Raw genomic sequence first — 27,278 nt, 5'->3', positions numbered from 1 at the left:
GCAAGTCTTAGACATATGTATATAGGTCTAAGTGTCTCTCATAACGCCCAACCGTTGTCCCACCCTACCAACTGGAAAGTACTATTGCGACATATTAGAGACAAGTTAGACGGTACCCTAATGTGGGCTTATAAAACATCAATACCGATAATGGCTGTTGACCGCAGTATGTTGCTACGGTATTCAGAGAACACTGCTATCCATTCTCTGGTGAATCTGATTGCTTTTTACGACTTAATAAAATACAATCACTTTTAGTGTGGGATCAGCCGTTTGTACTGGGTCTATTGCAAGATCAAGTTGTTGTGCAGACTGTGGAGCCAGCGTTTTATATACAATCATTGTCCGAATTGAATAAAGCAAGACTGATGTACAGGTAAAATGTAAATATATCTATATCTTTATATATTTAAATCGATGAAGACTTCTTGCGTCTTTTCATAGTCGAACCCTGTTGCATCCACCGTTTCCAATGGGTTTTAAACTATTATTCGTGCGAATATAGTTACATTGGTGTCATGTGAATTCTATTACCAACAATAAATTTTATTTAAATTCAAAAATAAGATATTCAATTTGAAATAATTTTCGCTGGTTCCTTGCATCCGTTCATGATGGAAATAATGTGTCACATTGTATATTTCTGTATTTGTTCCATACATTTAATCAGTTTTTCGACATCCATCCAAATGTATGGATATATCGGTTCCGTATACTGTCCTGTATTTATTCTATGCATTCCACTAATTACATGACTACTTGCTATATTTGAGATGATATAGGTACCGAATATTTTTTCTGTATGTACTCCATAAATTGTTTTGAGGTTGCTGCTTCCTCCTAAAGTTATAGTAATATCGATACCGTATACTTTTTGGAGTGCTGCCGTCTTCGATTAATGTAATAAATAATAGATCCCAATGAACCAATCCCAAGAACCATCTCCTTTTATGAAGTCAATAAAAATAAAATTTATGTAGCTTTGGGTTTGGATGCCGGCTTTTTTTCCTATTCGCCGGTAGCCTAGGAGACTATTTCAGTTATTACCTTACGAGTAGGTGAGCTCATGGCTTCAAACCTGAGAAAATTTGCTAACACCAGCCCTAACAAGAGTTGTGCTTCGCTGAATCTATCACCGGAACGAAATTGCGACCCACCGAGATGACAATGGTTTATCGATAGCGAACACACTCTTCAAACAACGTCCACGCAGGCTTGTTGCTGCACTTGAACTTCACCAGCTGCTCAATACTGAAATCAAATTGACTATATACTTATAAAATCAAGGTGGAGTGGTGGAGCCGACTACGGATCTGATCCTTGTCTCTAAATTCCAACTTAAACTTCAGGTTGCAAGAAAAATTAATGAATGCGAAATAATTGCTCCTCATGACACCCACATCTTTTTTGTATCTTTCGAAAAGAGTTGGAAAGAAATGAAAATTGAACGGCATGATCAACTGACGGCTGAAGAATTTTGGAATAGAACAAAAGCAATGATTTGAGAAGCAGTGAAAACATTTAAACCTACCAAATCTGAAACCAAAAACATCAGCACTGGATGAGTGATGAAGCTTTACCATTGGTGGAAGAGAGACGACACAAAAAAGCACAGGAAGTTGAAGTGCAAATACTGAACAAACTGGTGCTAACATTCAAACAGCCTGTAGGAGGGATAAAAATAACTTTCTGAGAGAGATCTGCTCGAAAGCTGAAGCGCATGTTGAAAAACACGAAACAAGAGATGTACCGGAAAATTAGTGTAATCCCCAAAACTTGTGTCAGACCTGGGCTGTTGAGAAATCGGATGGATGTGTAGTAACAGAGTTAGAAGACTTTCAGACCGATGGAAAGAATATTGCCAAGCTCTCTTCTTTGACCCCGACTGCAAAATTTTACCCCCAACGACATCAGATATCCAAGAATGCGAATCAGAAATACTGAAATAAGAAGTTCGTCATGCCATCAAACATCTTAAAACTGGAAAAGCAGTAGGAAGTGATAACATCCCAATCTAGACAGTTAAAGATTTTAGCCAGAGTGGTGTCGAAATCTTCCACGCAATTCGTACAAGATATGGAAATCTGGCACCTGGCTTACAGAATGGACGCACTCCCTTTTTATTCCTTTGCATAAGAAAGGTTCGACAAGGAAGTGTAGCAATTATCGTCTTATTGCCCTGATATCAATCACACTGCAGCAAAATTCTACATATTCTTAATGAACGTTTAAAAAGCTGTTCAGCAACACAAATAGTACCAGAACAAGCTGGCTTTGTAAAGGAAGGGAACCAGAGAACCGATCTTGATTGTGCGACAAATAATAGAGAAGCCGAGAGAGTTCAACATGCAAACGTTCATTTGCTTAGTTGACTTTCAAAAAGCATTTGACTCTGTTAAATGGCCGCATTTATGGAAAACCCTCGAAAATATGGGAGTGTCAAAACATCTTCAGTAAAGCTAGACAACGTTGCCTCACAACCTCTGCGTCCTAGCGCTGGATTCCGGCAAGGGTGTATCTTGTCACCTCTCTTGTTTAACATTTACACTAAGGCAATTATGAGAATCGCTCTAGATGACTGGACTGATGGTGTGTCCATTGGTGGCAAAAACATATGCAATCTTCGTGATGCTGACGATAATACTCTGCTGGCTTGTAACCACTTGGCAATCAGATCTTTGCTACAAGCAAAAGAATTGCTAAATCGCGTCGAAACAGTTGCCTTGGTCTCCGAATCAACAGGCACAAAACCAAAATGATTATAGTGGACAAGCAATAAAAATACCTCGGAGATTACAGAGATTGCAAGTTGTGAGGTCGTTTCATCTTATACCTACCTAGGTTCACTAGTGACTAACAGTGGTGGTTCGGAGGAAGAAATTAAGCGGCGCATAATCATAACGCGATCGGCCATAGATAAACTCGGCTTATAAGGACCGGAATATCACCAAGACCACCAAAGTCCGACTGGTAAGGGCACTGGTGTTCCCCATCTTTTTATATGAGGTTGAGACCTGGACTGTGAGAGAAAGAAGAAGGATCGATGCATTCGCTAGCGACCGGGTTTTATCGTTAATTGACACGCTAAAAAGTAGCGGGGAGAGAGCGGAGCCTTGCGGAACTCCGGCCGAGATATCGAGTTCCCTCGACTCGATACCGAAACGAAAGGCTATTTTTTTATTGCCCTTGTATGCAGACGAGCATACGGCCCACCTGATGGTGAGTGGTTACCGTTGCCTATGGACTTCAGCAATGCCAGAGGGAGAGCCAAGCTGCTGCCTACCGCTTAATACTCTCCACAAGCCTCGTTTGAAGAAGGACATGTCATAGCGCTCGGGAAACACTGTGGAGGGGTGCTCATTCCATAGCCGGATGGTACGTGGCAAAAAAGATCTCTGGAAACGCACTGTGGATGACTGCAGTGGCTCCAGATAGTATGGATGAACTCTACTCCCGTGGCGGGCGGTGCGATGGTAAAAACGAGATGCCAGTATCATCTCGTACAATGTCTCAGAGCACTTCCCATGGAACATACGGTACAAAATACAGAGGGAACCGAAGTCCCTCCGCAGACCCAGAGGTTCCAAACGATCCGTGAGAATGGGATTATCGACAATCCGAACGGCCTTCCTCTGTATAGAGTCAAATGGAAGAAGCTAGTATTTGGGCTCCACAAGAAATCTCGTATGATGAGCACGAGACTGTCGGGCACGCCTATTTTATACAGTTTGTAAATTAAGCCGTTGCGCCAGACTTTTTCGAATCCTTCGCGATTTCGAAGAAGAGGGCCCTCGTGGAGAGGGGTCTACGCTATTTATCCCTACTAAGATGAGGTCTGTGAGGCAGTACGTTTGCTGAATACACGAGCACTTCGCGTGGAATCCGAACTGTTCGTCGATCAGGATGCCTTTCGAGGAGATGAAATCCCAGAGGCGTTTGCGTAATATTCACTCGCATAATTTGCCTAACACTGGGAGGATGCTGATCGGGCTGTACCTCGCGGGTTCGTTTTTAGGTTTTCCAGGTTTGTGTATGCCGATAACGTTCTTCCTACACCGCGGGAAAGATGCAGTTCATTATAGCGGCATTTAAAATAGAAACTAACATGATTATTAGTTTAGGGGGTTAAATTTTTAAAATGCGGCATTTGTTTCTGGCGGAGCCGGGGGCTTTCCTTTGTTTTAAGTTCGCAATTTTTTCTTTTACTCCGTTAATGGTAATGTGGGGTAACGCGTCTGAGGGTTTTTGGGAAGCTCTGGGCTCGACCTCTCTAGCAATTAACTCGGTGTGTTCGGGTCCACGGCTTGAGCACTGACGGTGCACTGCTCCTGCAGAGCATCGGCTAATAACACTACCTTTTCATCGTTATCAAAAGCCGAGGGTTGGCCTAAGAGGCTTACGAAAGAATGTATTGGCGATCGTTTCCGATTTGAGGGTCCTAGCTAGTTGCCAGTACGCTTGGTGAAAGGGCGCGAATCCTTCTAAATAACTTATCCACCTTCGGGTTTCCTCTAGACGAGATTAAACATCTTTCTCTCATCTTTCTCAGCTTTCTTCCAATTAGGTTTATGTGTGAGTACATTATTTATATGAGTGTCATTTTTATAAATTTAGCTATGAACACGAAATAAAACAATTTTTTCGACAATACTATCAAGTTTTATTACACGCTTTATATTAGCTTCACTTGTATGTATGTTTGTAACTGACTACTATAGACGCGATTTTGACCCACTTTAAACGGCCAGATTTCATTCAAACTCTATAGATTTATCGAGGACCGATGACAATTCAAAATTGGAAAAAAAAATTGAAAAAATTGAAATTCAACTAAAAAATGAATGAATGAATGAAAAAAAATATATTTTATTGTAAAAAAAGCGTGAGGTGCTTTTTAAGATATTATTGAAATAATAATTCTTCTACTCATGTCTATCAGAAATATGTTTATAACTAATAACACCATGCACACCACGCTTTTTTTACAATAAAATATGTATTTTTTTACACTATTTTGAATTTAAATTTATTAAAATTTATTTTCTATTTTTTGTTGAATTTTATATAAAGCGTATTTTTTAGTTTTTTTAAACTATTATTTATTTTTATAAATTAAGTACAATTAAAACCATAATTATATAATTCAAAAAACAATACTCATAATTAAATAATAAGTGTCTACAAAACAAAAACAAAAAAATTGCGAAAATTGAACATGAAAGGAGACTGGCATATCAATTACGATTAAGAATAAGAATTATTTAAAAACGACTAATTAAAGTCTAGTTTATTTTATCATTGGCTATAACTGAATAAACTTCTGTAATGCGTATGTAAGTAACACTAGTTTTCATCCGCGGCTCCGCTCACGTGTTTCGTTGATAAAAAGTATTATTATACATTCTCTAATATGCTGATATTCACACTATAGTCGTCGTTGCGCCCGCGCCGGCCGGAACAGAATTGCAAACAAAATCACGGCGCTTGCATGACGCATGCTAACTCCGCCCCCTCACCCCTGTTGTTCCCGCGTTTCTCTTGGAACGGGGTCATTTTGTGTGACGTAATTAAACCACAAATTGGAATTGATAAAAACTTGAATTGAAATTTTTTTATATACAGAAGCCACATTATCGGTGAAATATACGTAAAAAAAATATCCAATATACGCTACCGATATACGCCGCGGAGAAGCGACCTCCAAAATTCGCGTGCCAAACAGCGGAACTAAGAAATACGCTGAGAATCAATCCGGTGACAAAATAACGTCCATGCCAATATTTTACCCACGCATTGTACGGATCTTTCGGCTACCTCTGGCTGAATTTGAGAAATGGACAATCTTGCGTCCATATACAGGACGCAATAAGTCGGTCGGATGCAATATCATCGGTAAAAACCGCCATATAGGACGTAACATGAACTCCCGGATGGATATATATATATATATATATATATATATATATATATATATACAGTCAAAATCTGTTATAACGACATTGAAGGGACTGCTCATATTCAGTCGTAAAAACCGATAGTCGTAACAACCGGTGATGTTTAATGTGTATCGTGCAAGTACAAAGAAATCGATAGGGAATTATTGGAAAAATATATTTACATAATACGCGATTTTTCTTCAATATTTATTTGTTTTCTTTTTCTTTGCGACATTTTGAAAGTTTCACGAATAACTCCACAAAGTTTTGGTGCGTCTTGTGTATAGATAAGTAACAAACTAACTGAAGAGATATGAAGAAGCGGACTTTGACTCTACCGCATGCACGTGTTTTGTTTCTAAGAATTAGAAAAGACCCTACACTAACTAAATCCTATTGTTTTCTTTCCTGATTTTAATAGCCATTGAAGACAGATGTGGATACCTATTCAAATTGTTTACAATAGAGCTTAGCCGGTCGTTCTAACAGATCTAATACTCCGAAATATTAGGTAAATGTGGTCGTTTTATAAGGTATGTCGTTATAAGCAATGTCGTATAAAGCAATGTTTTAATGAGGCGGTCATATAGCATTCAGCCGGGACCTTTGTTCTAGGTTATTATAACCGGCATGTTGTTCTAAACGATGTCGCAGTAAACGGTTTTGACTGTATATATAATTCTACTATACGTGTTTGTCATTGAACTCGTATACGGCTGGACCGATTTGAATGATTTTTTTTGAATGCCTTTGGGTGGCGCCCTGGATGGTTTAAACTCACTAATCAGCGCGGGAGGTGGCGCTGCAGTCGCTATCTAGGTTATTTATCTATACTGCTACTAAAAGGTTGGATCCACTTGAATGAATTTTTGTGTATGCATTCATTCATTCCATTCATTTATTAGTGTATGCAGGACAACGTCTGTCGGGTTCGCTAGTATATGTATAAATAAAATATGCCATGAACCACATCAGTGAACTAACATCATTTCTGTGTTCGTTAGTTGGCTGGATACGTTCCGTATTTTTCAGATGCAAACGAGGCTTAATATTCGTGGCCTCCGTCGGGCAGGTGTGGTGTCTCAGCTTAGTCGACATAACGAAACAAAGGCAACAGCTACTGAAAGACAAACAGTTCCAAATAGCTATAGAGTTAACTGTAAGTACGAACCTTTAGCGTTTAACGTTTCATTATTCATAGAAAGTGTTAGGACGTGCATAGTTCCAAACAGCTTAGCCAGTAAAAAGTATTTCACTACATAGTATAAAACAAAGTCGCTTTCTCTGTCCCTATATCCTTATGTATGCTTAAATCTTTAAATCTACGCAACGGATTTTGATGCGGTTTTTTTTAATAGATAGAGTGATTGAAGACGAATGTTTATATGTATAATAACATCCATTAAATAATGAAGAAATAAATGATAAATTATAGTTTCTGAAGCGAAGCGAGGGCGGGTCGCTAGTATTTTATAATTCTAAATTAACATCATACCTTGATAGCGTAACTAAGGACTCGCGACTTATTAGTTCGCACAGACAATCATAGAGAAGTTGCTCACATAACTACCTTATTAACAGAAAGTTTTATATTTTTAAGTGACTTAAAAAAAAGTGGAGATCTCCAATCCAATTGTTTTTTTTTTATTTGTTACTTCAGAACGTTTTTCAAGGTGAAGCTATTTTGAAGAATCTTATTTTTGGTCGACATGTGGTCCCATTTAAATGTTATAGAGATCTCTTACCAGTAGTGTCTTACTTATTCTTAATAATTCATATTTAATTGACTTCGCCTATAAATTACGATATTCTCATTTTATTGTATTGATATTTTATGTTATTTTGTCACTAGTAATATATATATAGTATTTCTAAATAGTCTTTAACATGTATGTTGATAAACAAAAATATAAAACTATTATCTATAAGCTATAAGCTTATATATAACTACTATTTCTTCGAGATTAATATGATTCAAAAACATTTTATGTTATTACAAATGTTAAATGAGATGTCTTCGTATTTATCCTCGTTCGTTTGGCGGAAAAACAACATTATCCTATAAATAAATTATTTTGTTTAAATAATTTTAATTTTAAATCAATCCGTGAGTCGAATCGAACCTGACGTGTTTGTGAGGAAGCCTAAATTACATTTAAGTTCCATGAAAGTTACACCATTCGTGTGATGTAGTTGTGAACAGTATTCGTGACGCTCGGGTCGTGTCGTATTTTACTCTTATCTACTAAGATCACCAAACTTCTTGCGGAACTGGTTCTGAAATAGGCAACTGGTTAAGCAATTATTCTTTATCTTAAGTGTTAACTGCTTCTGTTTTTTCTTTCTTTATCCTTAGGGTGTTTATTTATTTAGAAAAACAAGATGTCTGCTAGAGAATTTTAACCCATGTAATAATACAAATATTACGTGCCGGAAATATTGATTCCTTAGCTCTCGATCGCAACAACCGGGTGATTATTTGTATTTTACCATACTTCTGTTTTGCAATTTAGGATAATAAAGTGTTTTGAACTTGCCATTATTGAACATTAATTACATCGGTAGTATGTAGCTATTTAATAACCGGTTTTTCTTCCTTGGTGTCACTTCTATCTTGTTCCCTAATTTCAATATCTATTGGTGATGTCTTAAAAATAAAATTTCATCCGCATAAGAATACATAATTGATTAATGTAACTAGTCTAAAATGTGTTTTCGTCGTTACTGGCGTTTCTTTCTCAGTTGACGGTCTCATCAGGATTCAATTCAATTTAATTCGCTCTCTGACGTGATTTCACGTGTTGCCATATTTTTTTTTAATTTATGGGAATGTAAATATTAAAAAAGATTAAATATAAACTATGGTTAAATAAGTTAATTTTGGACATTAGCCCCGTTTATGTGTAAAGTGATGACTGTACAAAAGTTATTCGTTGCCTCTTATTCCTAGCGAATATTGAGGAAGGCTTAATCCATATATACATAATTATGATGAACGTAGGCGACATTATCTTATGAAAAATCCTTTATGAACAGTAAAATCTGGCAAAGTATATGTAATACCGGTATTAAACAAATACATATGTATATCGACATTATTAAAATTGTTCGACGCTGAAATGTATTCTACCTAAAGATTAAAAGTCAGCTTAACATTTAGTTCGGCGTTGGCTGCTGTGGTATTATTATTTTTAACGGTAGGCAGCGGTTTGACTCTGCCCCTGGCATTGCTGAAGTCCATGGGCGACGGTAACTACTCATCATCAGGTGGGCCGTATGCTCGTCTGCCTACAAAGGCAATAAAAAAATTATAAAAAAGTAACGGTGTACTCAATTATACGCGTTACCCAAGCCCTAGTTTTTCGTTTAAAACAAATCACGTCATTAGCTACCGATCGGTCCAACTATCCAACTTTCAATAACGTTATAAGGAAAATGTGAATGTTTATAACATACAATCTAGAACTGTTTAAAACTGATAAGCTACGACGCTTTTAACTTTTACGTGATCAGAAAAATAGTTTACATGACAGTGCGTGACTTATATAGATACAAATATATAAAATAAATCGAATAGTACTTAGTTTTTTAAGTGTTCATGCGTTAATTTCGAAATGTTAAAAAGTAAAGTCAAATATAATAAGAGACAAAAGAAAATTATTTCGATTTTGAATGTAAGTATAATTGTGGCTTCCTTATGAACTTGTTCAGGTTTCACGACGATGCCCTTCACTGTAAAAAACCGTAGAGGAACCATTGCTTTACTGTTAAGCGTGAGTATTTGTGAGCATCAATGTCAAATGCAATATTCGTGTTTCAAAAACATGTAGAACGAATTACACTAGGCCTTTAAGGAATGAACAATCTGTGAGATTTTTTAATATTCACTCTGACTCGAATACTTAGGTATTCTAAGTTGACATCGTGTTTTGTTACATTCGGACACGTCAATTCGGATCCTCCCGATCCACTAACGGTACTTTTAGGTACCTCAAGCACCGGTTATCGTTCTCGTCGAATCCGTCGCTTGCGACGAAGGGCTCGGCGAGTAAATTAACCCATACACACAGCCCACTGAGTTTTTGCCAGATTTTCTCAGTGGGTCGCGTTTCCGATCCGGTGGGGGATTTTACGAAGCACTGCTCTTGCTAGGGTTGGTGTTAGCAACGACGTCAGCTGACCTTGTTAGGGTTACGCTGAAATGGCCTTTCAAAGCTATCAGCTTAGGTAGGGGAAAAAAGTTACATTCGGTCGTGTTAGAAATTGCTGTGGATGTAAACAGCATTACGCTGGAAATATTATGTAGGTTACCCCGTTTATCATCAAGGTTTTTAAAGAATAACATTGAAACTTCAACCTTATGCTCCGAGTTTGTAGTGACATTCTCGCTTGCCCATGTCTGCGAGATCCGGTAACTGCATCAGGCGGTAATTGAGCCGACAGCTCTGTAATTTATAAGAAAAAATTTTGTTAGTAATGAAAGATAGAAAAATAGACCCACAATCGTGACTGTATTTTACAGACGTTGTCACAATGCTCGCCCGAGGAGAAAAAACAAAAAATACATTCCATACAAGTGCTGAATGCACTAGAAGACTTCGACAACAAATGTTACACGCAAGCGATGCAGGAATTCGCCAAACTAAACACCGATCCGGCCGATGTCATCAAATTGTTTCCTGAACTAGACGGCCGTACAGACGGCGAGAAAAGTGGAAAGCTGAAAGGGAAAGATTTAGAGAACGCTCTGAACGCACTTATACCGTATTTAGTTGAGTTGCGAAGAAAGATCGGCAAGGGCAGTCCCGAACCTAACGGGTCTCCTCCGCAAGAGGGAACCAGCCAAAGAAACGTCGCTCAGCAGATGGAGTTGATTGATACAACGCTTCTGAAATGCTATTTAATGGTAACTAACCTGTACAAGTTTTGTTTATCGTAACCGTATTCATTAAAACCATAACAAGGTAGTACTGAAGTGAGTGGAAAGATGATGATATGTTTTTTTTTATTGCTTAGATGGGTGGACGAGCTCACAGTCCACCTGGTATTAAGTGGTTACTGGAGCCCATAGACATATACAACGTAAACTCGCCACCCACCTTAAGATACAAGTTCTAACGTCTCCGTATACTTACAACGGCTGCTCCGCCCTTCAAAACGCAACGCATTACTGCATCACGGCAAAAATAGGCAGGGTGGTGGTACCTACCCGTGCGGACTCACAAGAGGTCCTACCACCAGTAATTACGCAAATTATAATTTTGCGGTTTTGAACTAATGCATAGCGATTGAATCCATAGACGATACAATGTCGCTTTTTTATTGCTCTTTAAGGCATACGAGCATATAGCGGACATGATGGTGAGTGGTTACCGTTGCTCGAGGATGTCAGTAAGGTAAGGGGCAAAGTCAAACCGCTGCCTACCGCAATATTGATTAATACGTGAGGTCTACCTTGACACACGTGGTAGAAGTCAAAATTGCCTTCTAATAACTCCTTAAACAATTTTCAAACCGGTACGCATGGCCGCCCAGCCATTACAAGAGTCCAATTAACAAGAGTCAGCAGATTTTAAAGGTGTGTATATATGCATACAATTGAAAATCGCTCAATGAGTAAATTTGATTTTTTTTTGCATACAAATATGATATAATGTTCTTACATGATTTGGAACTACCGTTTAAATCTATACTTCTATACTAATATATAAATCTACAGCGGTTTTTAGGGATGTTCCGTTATAACTACTGAACCATGCATCCGATTGACTTGAAACTTGGTATCCATGTAGAAAACACATGTACTTCATGGATAAGCTAATATTTATAGGAGTGTTGGATGGACTCCCTAACAATAATGACAATAAATAATAGTGCTAATTTTAAATGCCCAGCGAAGCGGGCGAGTACGGCAAGTTGCTAATATAATGTTAAATCACTACATAGTATAAATCAAAGTCGCTTTCTCTGTCCCTATAGCCCTATGTATGCTTAAATCTTTAAAACTACGCAACGGATTTTGATGCGTTTTTTTTAATAGATAGAGTGATTGAAGAGGAAGGTTTATATGTATAATAACATCCATTAAATAGTGAAGAAATCAATAATAAATTATAGTTTCCGAAGCGAAGTGAGGGCGGGTCGGTAGTAAAACATATTATATTGATTAACTTATTACGATACGCGTGTAATGGCAAGGCTGTAAGGTCTAAATCTGCGAACCTTATTCACACGGCCTGCTAGAATAACAACGTGATTTGTGATTTTAGACAAACGACGCATTTGTCGCGCCCCTGTTACGCTTGAACAATTGTCGTTTAGAGGAGGCCGAGAAGACATTACTGCAACACGGCAAGCACAGCGAACTGATAATATTGTACCAAACTAAAGGGCAGCACACGAAGGCGCTTCAGCTGTTGCGGGAACAAGCCAAGCAGCCGGACTCCAGCCTCGAGGGATATCGGGGCACTAAGAACTACTTGCAACAGTTAGGTGCGTCATTAACATGAGTGTTTTTTTTATTTATTGCTTAAATGGGTGGACGAGCTCGCAGCCCTCCTGGTGTTAAGTGGTTACTGGAGCCCATAGACATCTACAACGTAAATGGGCCACCCACCTTGAGATATAATTCTAAGGTCTCAAATATAGTTCTGTATATGTATAAATATATTTCTCTAGTATATTTTTTTTAGTTTTTATTGGCCGTGTAGGCAGACGAGCATACGGCCTACCTGTTGGTGAATGGTTACCGTCGCCCATAGACTTCAGAAATGCCAGGGGCAGAGCCAAGCCGCTGCCTACCAAACTATATCTAATCTTCGCTGTCAAACCAAAATCTGCTATGTGCAAAAACTCTATTTTGAATTAACGAGTAAATCATTTTCGTATAAAATTTCATATGAAGGTGAATTTTTAAGAACTATATGAAATGAAAGCTATAGAGAAATATTAAAGCTATAGACACATAACAGTTTTTTTTTATACGGTAGATAGGGCTATGAACTATACGAAAAGGTCAAAAAGTAAAAATCTCAAATAGTGCACCTAGCAAATTTTGGTTTGACAACGACGAAATAATATAAATTATATCAAAACTAACAAAAAATCGTTACAGGTGCCGAGCATATAAATTTAATATTCAATTTTTCCGATTGGATTCTGAAAGAGAACCCCGAGGAGGGCTTGAAGATATTCACGGAAGATAAAATCGAAGTCGAAAACTTACCCCGTCCGAAAGTACTTGACTTCTTACTGAGAGAACACGAATCGCTTGTGATACCTTACCTGGAACACATTATACACACGTGGAACGATACGAATCCATTGTTCCACGACGCCCTAATAAACATGTACAGGGAGAAGATAATTAATAAAAAAGCGAATATTACCGAAGAAGAATTGCTGCATACGAAGTCGAAGCTGTTGGCTTTTCTAGAAAAATCGACTCACTACACGCCCGAGAGAGTGTTGCTGCATTTCCCTACCGATGGATTGTTTGAGGAGCGCGCCGTGGTGCTGGGGAAGCTGGGACGACACGAAATGGCGCTCGCAATATATGTGCTGATCTTGGGTACGTAGTAGTAAATAATAATCTAACATTTAAGGGTGTGTATATGCATACAATTGAAAATCTCTCAATGAGTAAATTTGATTTTTTAGCATACAAATATGATACGATGTTCTTACATGATTTGAAACTACCGTTTAAATCTATACTATCTATACTAATATATAAATCTACAGCGGTTTTTACGGATGTTCCATTATAACTACTGATGCACATGCATCCGATTGACTTGAAACTTGGTATCCATGTAGAAAATACATGTACTTAAAGGATAGGCTAATATTTATAGAAGTGTTGGACTCTCTAATAATAATGACAATAAATAATAATGTTAATTTTAAATGTCCAGCGAAGCGGGTGAGTATGGCTAGTTGCTAATATAATGATAAATCATTACATAGTATTAAACAAAGTCGCTTTCTCTGTCCCTATATCTGTTTGTTCCTATGTATGCTTAAATCTTCAAAACTACGTAACGGATTTTGATGCGGTTCTTTTTAATAGATAGAGTGATTGAAGAGGAAGCTTTATATGTATAATAATATCCATTAAATAGTGAAGAAATCGATAATAAATTACAATTTCCGAAGCGAACCGAGCTCGGGTTGCTAGTAATAATTATACTAATCCTCTCGCACCTCTTGCGTTTTAATACTAATCATATCAACACTTACTGGTCCCCTTTTTCTACCATAGCGGGTAGATATAGTAGTATACGACAAGTGATACTCTAAATAAACAAAACAAAAATAAATATGTAGTATAATAACTGTAGATTAATTGGTAAGAAAAAGTCATAAAGTCAAATGCCCAAAAGCAATAAGATGATACGTGCATTTTCAATGCAAAAGTTCAAAATGGGTCATTTGACCCGTTATGGTATGTTTAGTGTTAATAAACCCTTAATTAATTAACAAATCTCGATAACGGATTTTAAATCTTAAATTTAACACTTTCATCAGTACCGACAGAAGATACGACAATAATAAAGAAATTATAAAACATACAGTACGGAAAAAAAAGGTTGCAGAAAAAGAACAAGTTTACAAACTAAATTTAATTCGAAATAATTACAATTTAAATGTTACCCTAAATTAATTTGACATGGTGTGTCTTGATCGGTGTGAGACCCAAGAGTGCTGTGTCTTATATACGAATTGAGAATACGAAGTGGTTGTTAGTCACGTAGTCCCCTCACGTTGTGCCTTGCGTAACATACTTTAAAATAGCTTATTGTTTTTTTTATTGCTTAGGTGAGTGAACGTGCTCACGGCTCACCTGGTGTTAAGTGGTTACCGGAGCCCATGGACATCTACAACGTAAATGTCGTCAGCCACCTTGAGATGTGAGTTCTAAGGTCTCAGTATACTTACAACGGCTGCCCCGCCCTTCAAACCGAAACGCATTATTGCTTTACCGCAGAAATAGGCAGGGTGGTGGTACCTACCCGTGCGGACTCATAAGAAGTCCTACCACCAGTAATTACGCAAATTATAATTTTGCGGGTTTGATTTTTATTACACGATGTTATTTCTCCATCAGTCAATCGTGAACATTTGTTAAGTACGTATTTAATTAAAAAAATTGGTACTTGTTAGCGGGATTTGAACATCGTTGCATTGCTACATACGAATGCATCGGACGTCTTATCCTTTAGGCCACGACGACTTCAATATACGACGACCACGTTATAATATTATATCAACGCTTAAGTTTTAATGTTTTCAGGGGACGTGGAAAGAGCGATGCGATACTGTGAAAACGTGAGTGAAAATCTCAAGGACAAGAGTCAAGACGTTTACGTTATCCTCATGAAGATATTGATGAATCCCGATCAGATTGCCGCCCTTAGCGGACCGCTCGCCAACGTACCAAGACACCCGAAAACATCGGTGCCCGATCTAGAAACGGCTCTGGATATATTGGAAAAACACGCTGATAAGATCTCTCCCTTAAAAGTAATTTCAATTATTTTACCTCTCTGTCGCTGCAGGCTGATTAGTGTCGATGTATATTGGATTTAAAGGAATTATTCACCAATCTAAAATATACCTTAACGTATAAGCATATAAGAATATTTATTTGTTAAGATAAGAATTTGTTGTGTTATCTACTTCATACTTTTATCTACTTCATACTTTCTGTGACCGTAATGGAAAGAAAAAACAACCAGCCAATTATTAATCGTGTTACATTACGTGCAGTACCAGAATGATGGATTAGTAAAAAAATAATTACATTTCAACTAATTAGTCACTTGATAGATTTTTATTGCCCTGCCCAAATACCTATGCTTAAAAGATGAGACGGACACAAACAGAAATCCACTCCGTACTGAGCCTCAAGTAATTAAGTTGATAACTTTCATTTACGGACACTTTACTCATTTGGGTTTATGCCTAAAATTAAATATTTATAAATATTTTACTGGTGATAGGACGTCTTATGAGTCCGCACGGGTAGGTACCACCACCCTGCCTATTTCTGCCGTGAAGCAGTAATGCGTTACGGTTCGAAGGGCGGGACAGCCGTTGTACTGTAAAAATTTAGATAGAACTCGTATCTCAAGGTAGGTGGCGGTATTTACATATCTATGGTTTCTGGTCACCACTTAACACCAGGTGAACCGTGAGCTCGTCCAGACACCTAAACTATAAAAAATACTCATTACTGTCAGCAATTTTACCTGTAGTCGCATCAGCTTAGGTCAGCTTCGTCATTTCTGATGTCCTCGTGAGACATGTGAGACATAGAAGTTTAAATATAAATGTAGTTAACTCAAAATACATTCGGCCTTTTTGCATCTTGTTAAAAATTATGTTGACTAATAATAGTATCGTTGTGGTATTACTGTATTGAATGTTGTTTCTCAGGCACTCGCAGTATTACCAGATTCGGTGCCGCTTAGCCGATTGAAACACTTTCTGGAAAGCTCATTAGAGGCTCAACTCACGTTGAAACGGAGAATGCAAATACTCAAAGGACTGTTGTATGCGGAACATATGCAGGTAATGCCTAATGCCTATTTCATCTTTAACTATACAAAAGAGAAGCTTCCGTGGTCTACACGGCGAGGCGTCCCGTGACGTAATTATGTACATAATACTGTAATCATCAATAGTATAGGTTGCAAATGGGTACGGCTCTGTACATAGGAATTGTTATTATAATTGAAATGCTCCACTTTGCAGTGTCTCTGTATTTTGGTAAATGTTCGAAGTTCTTAATGTACTCTATCGAGCAATGCGACCATGCCGGTGATCCAATCCCGCAGGCAACATTTCGGCCGCGAACCAATTATGCGTTTCGGTCCGATAGGCGGAATAACTTATATCCAATACAATTGAAACTTCGGCCTCATTCATGAACAGTGAAAGGTTCACCTGTGCGGGTTATTGAAAAAAAAAAAAGAAGTATCCTGCGACTGGGTGATCTTCAACCCTGTGGTAATAATAACAAATTGTATGTTTTAGGTCCAAGAGCTGAAGCATTACCACGAATCAAAGAGTGTTGTTATAAACGACTACGACGTGTGTCAAGTTTGCAAGAAGCGCTTCGGTCATCAGAGCGCGTTCGTGCGTTATCCAAACGGTGACATTGTTCATTATTCGTGTAGAAGCGATAAATAGAATGTTACCGGCGTTTACCTAATGAATATGAAATGAATTTCAGAACTGCTCTTCGTTTATTGATAGACTCTTTTTTGTTTTTGTTTTTTTTTTTTTGCGAAGTCATTCGCGATCATTCAGCCTGCCTGAGAATTATTGGCCAGCCAAACTGCTGTCTACCGCATAGGAAATAATTTGAAAGAAAACTCATTAGCAGAGCCAAATGCCTGATAGCTCTGAATAGATCTGGCATTGGATGATCGCTATGGTTACCGGTGATGGTGGCGAACTTTGCTTCGGAGGCAAGCGATATGATGGTGAAAAATACAATATTATTTCCATCAATTCGTTAAAGCTCTACCAAAATTTAAAATGATGTTCAAAGCAAACAATATAATATAATTATTTGTTACGAAAATATTTATTTTTGATATGTCTCTACTGTGATAATATGATTGTTAACTTATTCCGCGAGTTGTAAGTAATTCGTGACAGAAATTACGTTCAGAATAAAATGTTCGTTAACTTAGGTTAAATTTAAAATGAAACATCTATCATTGAACTAAGAACAGTTTTGTAATATTGTCAACGTCGATATGGTATCTCGTTGGTGTAAAAATGTTTAAATACGCAACGAATTGTAACGAGAGTTGCTGCCTCTAATTTGATAAAAGAGAAAATCGACTATTTTCCTTCGTGATAATATATAAAGAGAATGCAATAATACATTTTATTTAATAATAATATATTGTGAATGAGTTTTTGTATAATATGGCTATGATTTAGAAATTTTATTCAGTTTTCTAGCATCCGTCAAACGCATTATGTACACTCATATATAGTGCGTTTCATATAAGAACGTGCAAGTCAATGACCTTGATCTGTCAAAGTTCGATAAAAAATTACGGACAGCAACAAAAAATTTTTTTTCTATATTTTAGTGAATTTTTTGCCTAATTATGAAGACTATTAATATGTTTGTTTTAATAAACCATACACTCTATATAATTTTCTTGATATGATGAGTACTGGTCGAGGTAAATTAAGCATGAATTTAGATTATATAAGAAAAAACACACCTATTTAAAAATCAAGGCTGCAACACTGTCGGGCTCTATTATCTGTCGATGGGCGACGATGATGATGATTACTGAAGCAGTGAGATGAGTGGAATCGGCAAACTCAAAGATTTGGATTAAAAAATAATATTTAAAAATTCCCACCTTTTTGACTGACTTTACTTATTTTTTTCGATTTGACAGCTGTCACAATATAGCGCAGGTCCATGCACATTCTTATTTGAAACGCATTATAAATAAATAGAATTATAGTTTTATTTAAAAGAAGTAAAATTATTTTCAATTTGATTATTCGATTGTATTATTTTGATAATTCCCGTGAATACACTTGAGTAATATTTTTTTGGCACAGACGGGCGAACGAGCTCATTTATATATTAATACGTGAAGCAAAAACTTTGTATCCCTTTTTAAGAAAATTGCGCGAACGGAGGAGTATGAAATTTTTCACACTTATAGAGAATATAGAGAAGAAGTGCACAACGCTAATATTTTTTTAAAATAATGCATAAAAGATAGATTAAATAAATAAAGAAAACATTACACACACTACATACCATGTATTTGACGCACACACGCATGCATACTATTTATTGTCAAACTTTTGTTCTTGACGTCTGTTGTCAAATTGAGAATAGAATATGGTTTGTCTTTGTTAATATTTCTTATAGTGTAGTCTTGGCGAAATTCGTGAATATAGAAGTATAAAATACAATCATAATAGTGTACAAACTTACAATTCCAATTAATTATAGTCGAATTTCGACTACTGCGGGACCTCTAGTTAGTATAAATACTGTCACTTTAAATGAAATCGCGTGACTGCTTCACGGTAGAAACGGGTAGGATAGTGGTACCGTTTTTTTATCGCAGTTAAGCGCCTCTAAAGAACTAGTGGGAGAGGTTGCGGATAGAAGTTCTCGCCTTCTTCCAATTGATCCTAAGAGATTACGCCTTTAGAAAGGCGCGCAAAACTCGCCCTACAGAACCTACTATCGACTGAACCCCAACGAGCTCCACTTTTCAGAGAGGTTTTTTTTTGTTTTGCTTAGATGTGTGGACGAGCTTACAGCCCACTTGGTGTGAAGTGGTTACTGGAGCCCATAGACATCTGCAACGTAAATGCGCCACCCACCTTGAGATTACAACGGCTGCTCCATCCTTCAAACCGAAACACATTATTGCTTCACGGCAGAAATAGTTGGAGTGGTAACACTTACCCGTGCGAACACAAAAGAGATCCTACCACCAGTAATTACGCAAATTATATAATATAGAGTTCTATGTTTTTATAGTACAATGGCTGCCCCACCCTTCTAACCGAAACGCATTACTGCTTCACGGCAGAAATGGCAGGGTGGTGGTACTTACCGCGGACTCACAAAACGTCCTGTCACTAGTAAATTATTTATAAATATTTCATTTTAAACATTTCATCTTAGATATCAACACAAAAAAGGCAAGTGTCCGTAAATGAAAATTATCAACTTAATTACGGTACCCACGGTTCCGCAAAAGGACGATGGCACCTAGCCGTTTGGGGCTTAAAATTCACTACAGAATTTGTTTTGTCGGTTTGATTTTTATGTTCACTCAAAATTGATATTTACATACATACGAGATTTGAATACAGACGGTCGCATCTCTCGATAGGCTTGTAAACAGAGCGTCTTATTCAGATTCCGATGACTTAAAAATATTAATTCTATTATATAGGAATATCACGACCAAGGTGACATTGCTATTCGGGTTATGCTTTCTATGGGACTTCTCGATAAAACAATTAATATATTATTATTATATTAATAAAGAAAGTTTTTATATAACTTCCCTCGTTGGTCGTTTAAATGGGAGAAGTATTGGTTGAGTGGGTATTAAAGCTAAGTTAATTCCTTATCCAAGCGTCCGCTATCAGAAAGGAATGGGCGAGACGGTTCGATATGGTATACCTCTTTAGCAGATTTTATATTTTGGTTTTCTGGCCTACTCATTAAGGGAAACAGGTTCGAAGGTGAATCTAAATTTTACTGCTGGCTGATATCAGCGCCTTGCTATTTGCTTGTCAGATAATTTATTCACCGACTTTTAAACGCGTATTTTAAATAAAGTTTATTTCGTTGAAAATTTGTTAGTTAACGACTATGTTACATGCAAACGTTAGAAAATTCATGTGTGAAAAGTGTTTCCATAAAAACACACAACGAGCAAACTTTTCGAGTGTGAACTTAAAACGTCATAAGTTCAACATCAGTCGGTTGTTTATTTGATGCGATGTTGAAACCGTTAAAACTGCTGGATTTCGGATTTTATGACCTGGTAACTGAGACCTTTAAGTGACATCTTATTTTAATTTATATTCATATTTTTATGAAAAATGATATTCTGGAATGAAATGAAATGAAGATGATTAATTTGAGACATTAATCAACTGGGATGAAATGAAATGAGATGATATGGGATAAAATATAATCTCAGTAAAATGGTGATCATTTACTAAGATTTTTTCAGTGGACTTTTTGGAGGATCCCGAGAAGTTACGTCCAGCGGCTTTGTTTCATTTTCCCACATTTGTGCACTTTCACAGATATTAAACAGTTAATAAACCACCATTATTACACATTTAAATCCGAAGAAACAATAGACAAAATAAAACAAATCACACAACTTCACTCCTCGCGTTCCCGCCAAAAAGTCCGTTAAAACTGCGACGGCATTTATAACACAGATTATTTGTACAGTTCAATTGAGCACAACAATAAAGATTTAAAGGAAATTAAACAATGACATTTCAGGTCCGGATTTGTCATCACTGGTCAGATTGTTTTTGTTCCCTACCTATTTGCTGCTACCCTATTCCCTATCCCAGCTTCTCGCGGACGGGTAGGTTCAGGAGCACACGGGTTCAACCTGAGAGAATTTGCTTAGCAAGAGCAGTGCTTCGCAGAATCGTCGTGGCCTTAATGATAAGACGTCCACTGCATTCGCGTTGAGCGATGCACCGGTGTTCAAATCTCAGGCGGGTACCAATTTTTCTAATGAGATACGTACTCAACAAATATTCACGATGGACTTCCACGGTGAAGGAATAACATCGTGTAATAAAAATCAAACCCGCAAAATTATAATTTGCGTAATTCTAGTGGTAAGACCACTTGTGAGTCCGCGCGGGTAGGTACCACCACCCTGCCTATTTCTGCCGTGAAGCAGTAATGCATTTCGGTTTGAAGGGTGGGGCAGCCGTTGTAACTATACTTAAGACCTTAGAACTCATATCTCAAGGTGGGTGGCGCAACTACGCTGTAGATGTCTATGGGGTCCGGTAACCTCTTAACACTAGGTGGACTGTGAGCTCGCCCATCCATATAGGTTATTAAAAAAGCACGGTGTTATTCTTTATCCATTGAAGTCGTTCGTGAACACGTATTTTAATATGTACTTATGCGTCTTCGGAATTCGAACGCCGGCATAGTCGGATCGCTCGATAATAGTCGGATCGCTTTTGGTAATGACGACTTCAAACAGGTACATATCGAGGGGTGAAAGGCTATTTGGTTTAAGCGACATTTTTGCAACTTTACAGGAGAGCCATTTAAAGTTTAAAATTTTGGAAAAAAAATCATAACAAAAAAACTTCTTCAGCAATTTGAATGGAGTAAACTTAATTGAAATTCAATTAAAAACATCAAGTTGTTGATGCTAATACCGAATAAAACGGACCTTTAATTACAAAGATAAACGTCGCTTAATACAAATTGCCTTAAGCCCTTATTTTTCAGAGTATGGAATAAAGATTTAAGTGACTTCATAACCACAATTGGCTACAGGGGAAAAAAAATAAGCGACGCTGCAATATATTTTCAGAGTAAGCCAAAAAGCATGAAGTGACTTAGCCCAAAATTAATAGTAGCAAGCTATTTATCTCAACTACCAATTTAGATTAAAATGACTGACAGGCGAATTTACTTATGTGACATATAATATTGAAAATTTACCGTTTGATGTTACATTTTTTTACGTCTAATACTATCAGTGGCTGTTAAAACAACCTAAATATATCGCAATCACTTAAAATCTCAGGTGCTTATATTATTTAATAAATAAAGAAATACACAAAACACAACAACAGTTAAAGTATTTATTTAGAAAAATAATTAAGTAGATCAGTCTCAATGTGGGAACATCAATCATATTTATTTATTTTTTAGTCTTAATCAACAACATCAGTTAAACTATTAATATTTTGTATAATAATCAAGTAAAATCAGTCTGACTGTAGGAAAATCATCTATAATTATAATAATATAATAAATAATTATAGTTGATTTTCCCACATTCAGACTGATTTTACTTGATTAATATACAACATATTAATTAACAACATCAGTTAAAGTATTCATATTTCGTATAATAATCAAGTAAAATCAATCTGAGTGTAGGAAAATCAACTATAATTAATTCATTATACATGATTTTCCTACATTCAGACTGATTTTACTTGATTATTATCACATCAGTTAAAGTATTAATACGTATTAGTATTTTGTACATTATAAAGTATTATTACTTTTACTGATGTGATATTAATCAAGTAAATTCAGTCTGAATGTAGGAAAATCAACTATAATTAGGTATTATTTATTCAATATTACTTGAGATCGGCTGTCATAAAACTTACTAAGACTATAATTAATCACAACCAATATTGTTTAATTATAACTTAAACTAATAAAAACAAAATAAAAAATATCAAATCAATAAACAAAACTTGTAGTAATTATAAAATACAGCCAATGCTTGATAATAATCATAATGCAATAAGAAAGAACGTATTTAATAATCATTTTCTTCGACTGTATCTTCTACATCAGTATCCAGTAGAACATCTTTGGAATTGCAGTGTTGTAGATTTATGTATTCTTTATGAAATATCTTGGGTATAACCCCAGTGTCACACAATTTCTTTAGGTCCATGTATTTGGCTTTGGTAATCGGCAAACTTGTATTATATCTACGATTGATAGCTCTAGGTTTCGCAATAATTTGTATAATCTCTTCGGATGCATTATCTTTCATTGAAAATTTTACTTTCATTTGATTTGGATGAGATTTTTTAAATGTTGCTGTACGGATTTTACTAATTTTACCTACAAGGTTACCCTTAAAATATTTTTCAGACATATCATCAAAATTTAAGAAATCCTCGTGTGTCAGATTTTCAACATTATAAGGTGCTGGTTCTTTTCTTGCTAGCTGGCTTATTGTAGCCCATTGCGAAGGGGCCCATACAGTAATATTTCTTACGGATTGTTCGATTGTAGAGTGTATGCTGTCTACCGACATTTCCGTGTGGCCAGGGAGAAGGTAATTCATTTGAATTGCTTGTAAATTGTTCGATTGCAACAAAGCATTATGTATTGTTGCAAGGACTATTTTATTTTTGTTTTGTCCAGGGCAAGAATCTGAATACAAGATCAAAGATGTAATGGTACCTCGAGAATCCACATTCTCTATGTATTTCTGTATAATAGTAGCAATTTCATTTGCGCCCCTCTTTGCTTCAGATTCTCCCCAGATAAAACAAAAACCATTCCTTGTGATGCTTTCATAAAAACATAAATTATAAACAGCATACTTTCTAGAATAAAATAGTAACATGTTATTGCCATGAGGCGTATTGAGAACTTTCTGGAGGTCAAAAGATGTGCACAGAATGGAAGGATTTTCTTTACCTAACTGTCGATGACATTCTAACCGCTTCTTTGATGCCTTCTTTTCCTCTAAATGATCTTGAAATTTGGCACAATCCTCTGGCTTCTGTCCTTCAAAACGTAGGCATTTTATGCATTTATCCTTCTTAGGCACATGAAACCCAATGTTAAAATCAGTAGTGAATATTTGACGGAATACTTTTTCACTTACAACATCGACTCCTTTACTAATGAGGTCTTCTTTATAACAGCGGTATAAATTTTTTATATTTTTAAATTCAACAGGCAGATATAGTTTTGTGCTATCCTTTCGGCAGTAGTGCGATGGTATTGCAGGTAACCTTTTGATAAAAGATTTTACTGATTCTTTGATTGCGTTAGATGTTTTGTTGGGGGGAATGCATTTTCCTCTTCCATCTTCTTTCGCCATACCAAGTTCCTGTGTTGTTAATGTATAATAAATGTATCTTTGAGTGACATCAAGAGTATTCATGAGGAACTTTAAACAAACTTGTCGCCGACCCTCTCCATCATTTATGAAATAACAGAATGTGCTATTCCTGTAATTAGAGTCTTTGGATCTCTTCCTTTTTATGGATTGCTTAGAGGACATAGATATTATCCACTGCTTTTTTCTTTCCGGAGATAATTCCCAAAAATGTTTAAATATGGCACTCCTTTTTTCTGAGGTTATTTCTTGACACTTGTAGGGACAGTTTTTTTTTAAGCAAGGATTCGGTTTCATATTTCTTTCTTTCACAATTGAACCATCTGCCTTAACATATTGAACGCCTTTTGATCTAGCATCCTTTCGTACCTTTTTCTTATTTGTTCTTTTCTTTTTTAATCCTGCATCTCCCACTTTTCCATCTTTTATGCTTGTTTTCTTTTTCTTCGTTGGTACTTGATCATCTTGATCACTTGAAGAGTCGTCTGTTTCTCTCCACGACGTTGAGTCCCAGGCAAAATCGTCATCTTCACTTAAAAAATCAACGTAGCTTTTTTTCACTCCAACCCGTTTGTTTTTTTTCCGTATTGGATTATCATCCGCTGTTTGAATTAGTTGTACATTGTCATCCAAATTATCATCTTCTAAAGATTTTCTCAATATATCCATATCTTTTTCAGGTATGATATCGGTAATAGTTGGTTGAAGGCTGTCGTTACTAATGGTTCTTTCTATTTCCGTTACTTCAGGTTTGTCTATTTCTTCTTGATACTAAAAGAAAATTTAAATGTTATTGACATAAATAGTCAGCATTAAATGTTGCATCGTACTAAGTATTATTGTAAATGCGAAAATTTATGAGGGTAGCCAGATAAATGGATGTTTGTTGCTCTTTTATGTAAAAACGATTGATAAGATTTTGTTAAAGCTTAACAAAATCAAAATAACACGCAGTATACTTTTTATTACGTTACTAACTAATTTAAAAAAAAAAGCAATTTTACCTCTCGTTCCACTTCAATCGTTACTTCGTTAATATTTACATCACGGTCATTCAAATCATCAGGTATATTTTCATCTGTCATGTTTGTCTGAAATAAGTAAAATAAATAATACTTTATAATTATGTTAGTGTACTTATAATAAATGGCTACTATTACAAGCATGACAAATATAAAAAAATACACCTACCACCTCATCCACAGTATTGGCATAAAAGTTCGATTCATAATTTAAATCGATTCGGTCACCAAACAAGGTTTCAGGTTGTTGATCTATGTTGTTGGAATTAATAATACTTAAATCGTTGACTTGTTTATGATAAGAGGTACTTCCTAATATTGTTACTGTAGATTTGCTAGTGTCGCTTTCATCAATTACGGAAGACTTATCATCCTTGTTCGAAATACTGATTCGTTTGATTTTATGTTTGTAGAATTTCTGTCTTTCCGTCTCCATATTTATCTGAAATAGTAAATATAGTAATTATAAGGGAAATACATAGGATGAACCTTTTAAAGTGGAGTCTTCACATTATATCCAATAGTTAACGGTAAATAGTAGTACCTATAATACAATACATTAAAACGTACTTAAGAAACATAGTTCATAAATAAACTGTGCAAATCGTTTCGTTCATAAATAAATTTAGATAACTAAAACAGTAATTTGCATGTTGCACATGGGTAATTTTATTGTCATAAACAAACGTAGTGTACCTACTATAATTAAAATGCATCTAAAGATACGAGTATTAAATAATTATATAAGTACTTACAACAATATCCATAATCATTATCACGTTATATATATAGCACATAAATGGAGAAAGATAACTTAAGATTGCCATTATTCTCTTAAAATAATGAGTTAACTACCTACTTAATAGAAGAAGTAACATAATCAAAGACTAATAAAAATAATAAAAACAAATAACTTTATTACATTTCATCTCAATTGAAAATTTTACGTAAATAATGAAATTAAAGTAGGTACTTACGATTCGATTTCAAAGACAGACGTTTTACGTAAACACTGGCGGCGACTGCGCGTCATGTCATTCCTCGATGCACTCTGGAGTTCGACTGAAGCGCCTGCGCGCGGCAGTCCGGTTGAAAGATCACGATTTTTAACTCCCGGGAGATGAAATAAATATGGTATCATGCGACATGAATAAAATGTATCATATTAAAATTTTATGATTGAAAGACCGACCCGTATTTTTATTTATACCGACAAAATGTTTCATATTGCATTACTTCATTTTATTGTCTGTATTAAGCGACATGCATTTAATAAAATAATAGGACCAAAATGTTTTAACGGCTAAGCAAAATATCTGAAACAAAAGAACTACTTGATTTAAGTAGCACCCTGCATGGAAAATAGATGCAGCTGAAAGAGCTTAAGCGACACTCCATGTCGTATTTGGGTGACGGACAAATGGTTTAAGAGACATCACACCATGTAATTGGTAGAAGTCAAAATGATTTAAGTTACTGCTTAATAAAAAATTGAAACAGGAAACACGCTTTAACTCTTATTGGATTATTTTTCTGAGAAAAGGTAACTGGTTTATGTCTCGTCTCTTAATATCATCGTATGGTTTAAGTACCTTACTAAAAAAAAAATTCAAAATCAACGTTGGATAATACACTGCCACTTTGGAAACAACCCAAAAATAGTATTGTTTCAAACGCCAAAAAAGTGCTCTGATTTTAATAAATCCGGCATCATTCGACGGAGAAAAATTCGCTGATTCCGTATATGTATATAACTCAATATCACCCTAGATGTCGCTTAAACCAAATAGCCTTTCACCCCTCGATATGATAGTTTTTAAAGCTAGAGTGTTCAGTTTTGAGCCCTGTGAGCTCATCTACTCACCCGGTACGCTGATATGGTATCTCAAGACCATCAGCTTAGGTAGGTA

At 36.1% G+C, this 27,278-nt stretch overlaps 2 protein-coding genes and 1 long non-coding RNA gene across 3 annotated transcripts in view; 2 read left to right on the top strand and 1 right to left on the bottom strand.

The window, feature by feature from the left end:
• The window catches only part of LOC101738047 (vam6/Vps39-like protein), a 29,582-nt gene extending 11,101 nt beyond the window's left edge, over positions 1-18,481 (top strand). The window contains exons 6-13 of the mRNA XM_004928222.5: positions 259-376; positions 6,969-7,095; positions 10,459-10,842; positions 12,206-12,428; positions 13,051-13,506; positions 15,232-15,461; positions 16,377-16,511; positions 16,977-18,481. Of these exons, the coding sequence (XP_004928279.2) occupies positions 259-376; positions 6,969-7,095; positions 10,459-10,842; positions 12,206-12,428; positions 13,051-13,506; positions 15,232-15,461; positions 16,377-16,511; positions 16,977-17,132 (1,829 nt within the window). The 3' untranslated portion in view covers positions 17,133-18,481. The remainder of the gene's footprint in view (positions 1-258; positions 377-6,968; positions 7,096-10,458; positions 10,843-12,205; positions 12,429-13,050; positions 13,507-15,231; positions 15,462-16,376; positions 16,512-16,976) is intronic.
• Positions 18,482-21,462: 2,981 nt separating this feature from the next.
• Positions 21,463-26,557, top strand: LOC134200569 (uncharacterized). The gene is made up of 2 exons (XR_009975539.1): positions 21,463-22,267; positions 26,361-26,557. It is a non-coding gene; the product is annotated as an uncharacterized LOC134200569 (long non-coding RNA).
• LOC110385578 (uncharacterized) lies at positions 22,312-26,440 on the bottom strand. The gene is made up of 4 exons (XM_021349310.3): positions 26,346-26,440; positions 25,538-25,810; positions 25,351-25,437; positions 22,312-25,117 (listed from the first exon to the last, which is right to left on the bottom strand). Exons 2-4 carry the CDS (start codon positions 25,802-25,804, stop codon positions 23,021-23,023), a joined length of 2,451 nt encoding a protein of 816 aa, XP_021204985.2. The 5' UTR covers positions 25,805-25,810; positions 26,346-26,440; the 3' UTR covers positions 22,312-23,020.
• Positions 26,558-27,278: the final 721 nt, after the last annotated feature.

Source organism: Bombyx mori, chromosome 18 (assembly GCF_030269925.1).
Source record: "Bombyx mori chromosome 18, ASM3026992v2".
Classification (NCBI taxonomy): Eukaryota; Metazoa; Arthropoda; class Insecta; order Lepidoptera; family Bombycidae; genus Bombyx; species Bombyx mori.
Note: the sequence above shows the minus strand (reverse complement) of the source record. Positions and strands in the feature narration are given on the sequence as shown.

What these genes read in the sequence shown, in the direction of transcription:
- LOC110385578 (XM_021349310.3), bottom strand. Translation starts at nt 25,804, where the DNA reads ATGGAGACGGAAAGACAGAAATTCTACAAACATAAAATCAAACGAATC. An exon ending in CCAATACTGTGGATGAGGTG is followed by an intron (nt 25,438 to 25,537) that starts GTAGGTGTATTT and finishes TACTTATTTCAG; the next exon opens with ACAAACATGACAGATGAAAA. An exon ending in CGATTGAAGTGGAACGAGAG is followed by an intron (nt 25,118 to 25,350) that starts GTAAAATTGCTT and finishes ATTTTCTTTTAG; the next exon opens with TATCAAGAAGAAATAGACAA.